The sequence below is a fragment of the Ranitomeya imitator genome, chromosome 2 (assembly GCF_032444005.1).
Source record: "Ranitomeya imitator isolate aRanImi1 chromosome 2, aRanImi1.pri, whole genome shotgun sequence".
Taxonomy (NCBI): Eukaryota; Metazoa; Chordata; class Amphibia; order Anura; family Dendrobatidae; genus Ranitomeya; species Ranitomeya imitator.
In genome coordinates, this window is record NC_091283.1 from 231161148 (window position 1) to 231170352 (window position 9205).

Here is a 9205-nt window from a genome sequence, read left to right on the forward strand (position 1 = left end):
CAGTTTATCAGTATGGATCTATTTAGCTAAACTGGAAGCTCTGGGCAGCAGAGTTTGCCCTCCACACCTTTAGTAGGTGTGGAGATTTTTGCATTTCTCTGCGGTGGACTTTTTCTAGTTTTTTCTACTGACCGCACAGAGCTCTTTTCTGTACTTTCCTTTTTAGCTAGAAGTGGCCTCCTGTGCTCAATCTTGTTTCATACTACGTATGTCATTTCCTTCTCCTCTCACAGTCATTACATGTGGGGGGCTGTCTTTCCTTTGGGGATTTTCTCTGAGGCAAGATAGTTTTCCTGCTTCTATCTTTAGGGGTAGCTAGCGCTTAGGCTGTGACGAGTTGCCTAGGGAGCGTTAGGAGCAATCCACGGCTGCTTCTAGTTGTGTGTTGAGCTTAGGGTCTGCGGTCAGTATAAATACCACCTGCTCAGAGCTAGTCTCATGTCGCTCCATAATCACCAGACCATAACAATTATACACAGGTGAGGACACATTAGAGGCGCAGGTACGGTATTATACACAGGAGGACACGTTAGAGGCAGAGGTACGGTATTATACACAGGAGAGGACACGTTAGATGAGGAGGTACGGTATTATACACAGGAGAGGACACGTTAGAGGCGCAGGTACGGTATTATACACAGGAGAGGACACGTTAGAGGCGCAGGTACGGTATTATACACAGGAGAGGACATGTTAGAGGCGCAGGTACGGTATTATACACAGGAGAGGACACGTTAGAGGTGCAGGTACGGTATTATTCACAGGAGAGGACATGTTAGAGGCGCAGGTACGGTATTATACACAGGAGAGGACACGTTAGAGATGCAAGTACGGTATTATACACAGAAGAGGACAAGTTAGAGGCAGAGGTACGGTATTATACACAGGAGAGGACACGTTGGTGGCGCAGGTACGGTATTATACACAGGAGGACACGTTAGAGGCAGAGGTACGGTATTATACACAGGAGAGGACACGTTAGAGGCGCAGGTACGGTATTATACACAGGAAAGGACACGTTAGAGGCAGAAGTACGGTATTATACATAGGAGAGGACACGTTAGAGGCATAGGTACGGTATTATACACAGGAGAGGACACGTTAGAGGCAGAAGTACGGTATTATACACAGGAGAGGACACGTTAGAGGCAGACGTACGGTATTATACACAGGAGAGGACACGTTAGAGGCAGAGGTACGGTATTATACACAGGAGAGGACATGTTAGAGGCAGATGCACGGTATTATTCACAGGAGAGGACACGTTAGAGGCATATGTACGGTATTATACACAGGAGAGGACACGTTAGAGGCGCAGGTACAGTATTATACACAGGAGAAGACACGTTAGATGAGGAGGTACGGTATTATACACAAGAGAAGACACGTTAGATGAGGAGGTACGGTATTATACACAGGAGAGGACACGTTAGAGGCGCAGGTACGGTATTATACACAGGTGATGACACGTTAGATGAGGAGGTACGGTATTTATATATATTAGTAGGGTTTAGGGTTCGAGATCACACATTTTGGTAGGTTGGGGGTACAGCGTTATTTAGCTCCATCTTACCGGTTGAAGCTGGCCAATCTCTTTCTCTGGCTACGGACCGTCTCGTGGGCTTTGAGCAGCAGGTCCTTGGCAAGTGGTTTGGTTGATGCCACCTGGTAGAGATGGTGAGAAAAGAGGTGCTGCAGTTTGGAGCCAGTGTATGGGTTGGTGGTGGCAGCAGTGTGGTTGGCACTGGACATGGTGGCGCCCTGCACATGTTGTACAGAGTCCTGACAAACACAGCCCCGGCTGATCCGAACCTGGATCTCTGGCCACAGGTGGAAATAAATATCAGCGCCAAGGAGAGCAGACAGTGCCAGCACCAGCTGCAGCCGATCTCTGCGGAGGAGCTGCATGGCAGCGGAGCTGGCAAGGTGCAGAGATCAGTGGTCTGGGCAGGCAGCAGCGCTGAGTCCTGGGCAGTTGGAAGTCCTTAGCAGGCTTCACTGCTAGACAGGTGGCAGCGCCAGATTCAGAGTCCTGGGCAGACAGCAGAGTCGGGCGCAGAGTCCTGGGAAGGCGGCGGAGCCAGGTGCAAAGTCTTAGGCAACAGCAACGCTGGTGAAGACTACTGGGCAGGCGGTAGAGCCAGGTGCAGAGTCTTGGGAAGGCGGCGGAGTCAGGTGCAGAGTCCTAGACAGGTGACAGCGTCAGGTTCAGAGTCCTGGGCAGCTGGCAGCAACGGTGAAGGCTCCTGGGCAGGCGGCAGAGTCAGGTGCAGAGTCTTGGGCAGTTGGCAGGGTCAGGTGCAGGCTCCTAGGAAGGCGGAAGTGCTGGGTGGAGAGTCCTGAGCTGAGAGCAGAGTCCCGGGAAGCCGGCAGCGCTGGGTGCATAGTCCTGGGAACGAGTCAGAGTTGGGTGCAGAGTCCTGAGCTGAGAGCAGAGTTGGGTGCAGAGTCCTGAGCTGAGAGCAGAGTTGGGTGCAGAGTCCTGAGCTGAGAGCAGAGTTGGGTGCAGAGTCCTGAGCAGAGAGCAGAGTTGGGTGCAGAGTCCTGAGCAGAGAGCAGAGTTGGGTGCAGAGTCCTGAGCTGAGAGCAGAGTTGGGTGCAGAGTCCTGGGCTGAGAGCAGAGTTGGGTGCAGAGTCCTGCCGGCTGTGTGCTCTGGATCGCTGTTGCAGGCATGGATGACGGATCAGCTGCTGGGTGACACTGCAGTCAGGGTGATGATGGGCGTCGCTGATCCTGCTGGGTGGAGTAGTTAGAGGAGAATGGGTGGCACTGACCAGGAGCAGAACAGCGACAGACATTGCAAGTTTTCAGGGCTGTGACATAGTGGGAAGCAAATAGTTTATAGGGGCAGATCTAGCACTGGATATCAGGGGGGTATAGGGGCAGATCTAGCACTGGATATCAGGGGGTATAGGAGCAGATCTAGCACTGGATATCAGGGGGTATAGGGCAGATCTAGCACTGGATATCAGGGGGTATAGGGGCAGATCTAGCACTGGATATCAGGGGGGTATAGGGGCAGATCTAGCACTGGATATCAGGGGGTATAGGGGCAGATCTAGCACTGGATATCAGGGGGTATAGGGGCAGATCTGGCACTGGATATCAGGGGGTATAGGGCAGATCTGGCACTGGATATCAGGGGGTATAGGGCAGATCTAGCACTGGATATCAGGGGGTATAGGGGCAGATCTAGCACTGGATATCAGGGGGGTATAGGGGCAGATCTAGCACTGGATATCAGGGGGTATAGGGGCAGATCTAGCACCGGATATCAGGGGGTATAGGGGCAGATCTAGCACCGGATACAGGGGGGTATAGGGGCAGATCTAGCACCGGATATCAGGGGGTGTAGGGGCAGATCAAGCACTGGATATCAGGGGTATAGGGGCAGATCTAGCACCGGATATCAGGGGGTAGAGGGGCAGATCTGGCACCGGATATCAGGGGGTATAGGGCAGATCTAGCACTGGATATCAGGGGGGTATAGGGGCAGATCTGGCACCGGATATCAGGGGGTATAGGGGCAGATCCGGCACCGGATATCAGGGGGGATAGGGGCAGATCTAGCACTGGATATCAGGGGGTATAGGGCAGATCTGGCACTGGATATCAGGGGGTATAGGGCAGATCTGGCACTGGATATCAGGGGGTATAGGGGAAGATCTAGCACTGGATATCAGGGGGTATAGGGGCATATCTAGCACTGGATATCAGGGGGGTATAGGGGAAGATCTAGCACTGGATATCAGGGGGTATAGGGCAGATCTAGCACTGGATATCAGGGGTATAGGGGCAGATCTAGCACTGGATATCCGGGGGATATAGGGGCAGATCTAGCACTGGATATCAGGGGGTATAGGGCAGATCTAGCACTGGATATCAGGGGGTATAGGGCAGATCTTTTTTTTTTAGACACACTGCTGTGTGTTTATTTTCTGTGCTTATCTTGTTTCTATTTTGTTCCTGCTAGACTGTGCCTGATGTTTTTTCTCAGTCTAGTTGGATTCGCTGGAGTCGCAGATATACTCTCCACATCTTTAGTTAGGTGGTGGAGTTTTTGTATTTTTCTGCTGTGGATATTTTGTAGTGTTTTATGCTGACCGCATAGTATCCTGTACTATCCTTTCCTATCTACGTAGAAGTGGCCTCCTTTGCTTATCCCCGTTTTCTGTCTGCGTGTGTCTTTTCCTCTCCTACTCACAGTCATTATTTGTGGGGGGCTACCTATCCTTTGGGGGTCTACTCTGAGGCAAGAGAGTATTCCTATTTCCATCTTTAGGGATATTTAGTTGTCCGGCTGTGTCGAGGTGTCTAGGTCTGGTTAGGCACACCCCACGGCTACTTCTAGTTGCAGTGATAGGATCAGGGTTTGCGGTCAGTAAAGTTACCACTGCTCCAGCGAAGGTCATTTCATGCTGCTCCAAGGCCACCTAATCATAACACCTCACCTCCTATTTGCCTATCGAGAGGTGCCTCAAGAATCCACGGGGTTCTCCCCATTCGAACTGGTATACGGGAGACGGGTAAGGGGACCCCTAGACTTAGTGCTAGAACACTGCTTTTCTTCACATTAGAGATATCCTTTGATCACGATTTTCTCATTATTGCACAATTTACACTTCTCCTTTGGTTATTGTCCGTTTCTTGCACATTGATCAGTTTTGGGAATCATCTCCCTTTGCTAGCATATATCGCAGCTACTTACTCTGTCTTTTCCGGTCACTGATTCTAATACAGTCGGCCGGCACCTTTACTCACAGTAGTTTGTATACGGAGGAGCTCTTTTGCTCCTGCACGGCAGCGTTACATCACTTCCGGTGACGTCACATGACCAGACACTTCCGGTTTCGCGGCAGCACGGCGCCAAAATCAGCAGGTATGAAGCCGTAGTTTCTATTTAAACCGACACTCGGACACTGCTTACATGCTCTTACTCCTTCAGCACGTTGTGTGCTATTACCTCTTATGCACCTAGATGCGGCATCGTACGGTGAGTCGGATCTTACACCGGTTTCCTAACACTTCGCAGCGCAGTGCCTCCTACTTGTTACTGGATACTGTGGTCCTCTATATTAATTTGCTGTGCATATGTATATTTGTTTCCTTTTTAGTGATATCACTCGTCCAGCGATCCATATTCTCTGAAGACAAATGTATGTGATTATACACCAGATGCCACGTTTTGAATTCTCCCTATTATTCATTCTGACGTTGCCCTCTATGTTACTATTGATCTATAGTTTCCCCTTTTTTTTGTATGGCTCTTTGTTTGTATGGCCCTATATCATCCTATGGCTATGGCCATAATTAGATCTGTGATTCTCTTATAACTTTGTCCCAGGATCCGCTTTAATAGTCTCAAGAGCTTTTAACACACAGATCCTTTATATGGATAACTTGATATTATAAGCCCATCTTTTGGTTCTAAAACTAATGTTTTTCCACTGTTATGGTTTCTTTATGTTCATGTTATGTGTTTTACACTGATATGTAATTTTTATGTTTATTTACTAGAGATCTGATGATTGTATCTAATCCAGTGGTGAGAGAAATTCGTCTCGACGAAACACAGAAAAAATTCTCTGAGAGCGGCTATCCCAATAGATTACTTAATAAAATGCGTACACCACGTGAACAGACTCCTACAACATCTTCTGTAGGCACTAGATTGCCCTTTGTTCATTCTTTTCATCCTTTTATGTACCGGTTGCACAAAAATATCAGAAAACATTGGAGTATACTGAGAACTAGTTACCCCAAGATTCAGGAGTTCCAAGTCCCTTTTATGCCTTGCTTTAGGAGACCTACTAATTTACGTGATAGATTAGTACGGGCAGATGTTGACTCCACTAAGAGGTTACCGCTACAGACCTTTTTGGACACCCCTAAAATTGGTACTCTCCCGTGCCTTCATTGCTCACAATGTGGGAATGTTCAAAGAGGCGATAAAATCTTTCATCCACATACAGGTGAAGGTATCCAAATTAGGGGTTTCTACACCTTTGAGTCTTCTTTCGTTGTGTATGCTGTGAAGTGTCCCTGCGGTCTCGTATATGTTGGGGAAACAACCCAGCATGTACGGGACCGCATTTCACAGCATAAGTCCAGTATCCGTTGTGGTAAAACATACCTTCCCTTACCATATCACTTTGCCCAAAAAAAACACAACATTTCTCAGTTACGGTTTCAGGTATTGGAGCAGATTCCATGCCCTAGGAGAGGCGGCAATACGGTTAAAACGCTCAGGCGCCGTGAGGCCTTTTGGATCAATAAATTAGATACTTTGGAACCCCATGGTTTAAATAGGGATTATGAGATTTCCAGCTTTATGTAAGTTTTTTTGAATTTTATTTCTCCTTTTTTCCTTTCAGACACGGATTAATTGAGACTAAGTGCCGTACCACAAGGAAGGGTATAAATTTATTTTATATAGTAGTTATTATAATTTTTTTCATATTCTTTTTTCCAAAATTTTTTTTTTCATAATTACCCCTTTTTTTCATGACTATTTTCATTTTTCCATTTTTTATTTTTTATTTTCTACTTTTATTTTTTACTTTTTTAATTTTTACTTTTTCATTTTTTACCTTTATCGTAATTTTTGTTTTATAAAGACTGCAATTTTTCCACTACCTTTTATACATTCTTCTAATAATTTTCCTTTATCATTGTTCATTATTGATACTAATCCGTTATAGCTTATAGCATCCTATCATATATCTCTAATTCTCTTTTTTATTCTCTTCCCTAGGTAAGCCTGCGGTTCTTCACATTAGAGATATCCTTTGATCACGATTTTCTCATTATTGCACAATTTACACTTCTCCTTTGGTTATTGTCCGTTTCTTGCACATTGATCAGTTTTGGGAATCATCTCCCTTTGCTAGCATATATCGCAGCTACTTACTCTGTCTTTTCCGGTCACTGATTCTAATACAGTCGGCCGGCACCTTTACTCACAGTAGTTTGTATACGGAGGAGCACTTTTGCTCCTGCACGGCAGCGTTACATCACTTCCGGTGACGTCACATGGCCAGACACTTCCGGTTTCGCGGCAGCACGGCGCCAAAATCAGCAGGTATGAAGCCGTAGTTTCTATTTATACCGACACTCGGACACTGCTTACATGCCTTTACTCCTCCAGCACGTTGTGTGCTATTACCTCTTATGCACCATCGTACGGTGAGTCGGATCTTACACCGGTTTCCTAACACTTCGCAGCGCAGTGCCTCCTACTTGTTACTGGATACTGTGGTCCTCTATATTAATTTGCTGTGCATATGTATATTTGTTTCCTTTTTAGTGATATCACTCGTCCAGCGATCCATATTCTCTGAAGACAAATGTATGTGATTATACACCAGATGCCACGTTTTGAATTCTCCCTATTATTCATTCTGACGTTGCCCTCTATGTTACTATTGATCTATAGTTTCCCCTTTTTTTGTATGGCTCTTTGTTTGTATGGCCCTATATCATCCTATGGCTATGGCCATAATTAGATCTGTGATTCTCATATCTTTGTCACAGGATCCGCTTTAATAGTCTCAAGAGCTTTTAACACGCAGATCCTTTATATGGATAACTTGATATTATAAGCCCATCTTTTGATTCTAAAACTAATGTTTTTCCACTGTTATGGTTTCTTTATGTTCATATTATGTGTTTTACACTGATATGTAATTTTTATGTTTATTTACTAGAGTTCTGATGAAGGCCTAGGTATTGGCCGAAACGTCAACATATTATTTGTCACAGTGGATCAATAAAACTCTGTCTTACTTCTTTTGCATATGAACTGAGAGTGCCGGATTTCTTTACTTTATATTGGGATTGGTACCCTATTCGTGCACCTCACTATTTACGGAGTGCCATGTTATTACCCTACTACTGGGAAGGGGAGGGCACCATAGAAGGGGTTCCTATTGTACCCTATGTGCTGGAATTCCGGGACCGCCTACAGGAGCTGACCCAGGCGCTGTACATGAGAACATGCAGGTGACCCAGTGGCGCCAGCGCGTATGGTACGATCGGAGGGCCAGAGAGCGCACCTTGGAAATAGGGCAGAAGGTCCTGGTGTTAGAGCCCACTAGGCAGAACAAGTTCCAAGCTGCATGGCAGGGGCCCTACCAGGTAGTGGGGAAAATAGCCGACACCTCCTATAATGTCGCCGATTGTGACGACCCCAGGGTTATCCGCATGTTCCACGTGAATATGCTGAAGCCCTATCGGGAGCGCCCTGAAGAGGTAGTGGCCATCTGTGCACCTGAAGCAGGGGATTTAGCCAGGCTTCCCTTGCCTGATATCTTAGGGGAGAGGACTCAGTCTAAAACATGGGACCAGGTACACTGGGGTGAAGACCTAGGCCCCCGGGAGAGACAGCAGGCGGAGGAGTTGTTGAGGCAGCGACAGAGGATGTTTTCGGGGAAACCCGAGTACACTCAGCTGGCACAACACAAGGTTGAGACCCAGGATCAGACCCCCCTGGGACAACCCCCCTTCCACGTCCCTGAGTCTGTACGAGAGGGGATGCGACAAGAGATACAAGAGATGTTGCGTTTAGGGGTCATTGAGGAGTGAGATAGTCCCTGGGCATCCCCCGTAGTGTTAGTGCCCAAGAAGGATGGGAGTACACAGTTTTGTGTAGACTATCGTAAGCTCAATGAGAAAACAGTGACAGATGCGTATCCCATGCCGTGTGTGGATGACTTGTTAGACCGGCTGGCAGGGGCAAAGTATTTGACCACCATCAATCTATGCAAAGGCTACTGGCAAATTCCCCTTAGTCCTGATGCTATTCCCAAGTCGGCATTTGTCACCCCGTTTGGCTTATTCCAGTTTCAAGTTATGCCATTCGGGATGAAGACTGCCCCGGCGACCTTCCAGAGGCTGGCTGACCGACTTCTGGATGGTCTCCAGGACTATGCGTGTGCCTACCTGGATGACATCGCCATCTACAGCGTGACATGGGAAGAGCATCTAAATCACCTAGAGACAGTATTAGACAGGATCCACAAGGCCGGAATCACCCTGAGCCCAAACAAGTGTCACGTGGGCAAAGCAGAGGTTCAGTATTTAGGGCATTGGGTGGGAAACAGAGACCAGAACCAGCCAAGATTGAGGCCATAGCCAAATGGCCCACCCCACGCACTAAAACCCAGGTCATGGCGTTTCTAGGGACAGCGGGGTATTACAGGAAAT

General features: G+C 47.3%; 1 protein-coding gene across 1 annotated transcript in view; it reads right to left on the reverse strand.

Moving 5' to 3' along the window:
- FAM20A (FAM20A golgi associated secretory pathway pseudokinase) overlaps positions 1-2820 on the reverse strand; it is a 290377-nt gene extending 287557 nt beyond the window's left edge. Inside the window, exon 1 of the mRNA XM_069748696.1 lies at positions 1574-2820. Within this exon, the coding sequence (XP_069604797.1) occupies positions 1574-1908 (335 nt within the window). The 5' untranslated portion in view covers positions 1909-2820. The remainder of the gene's footprint in view (positions 1-1573) is intronic.
- Positions 2821-9205: the final 6385 nt, after the last annotated feature.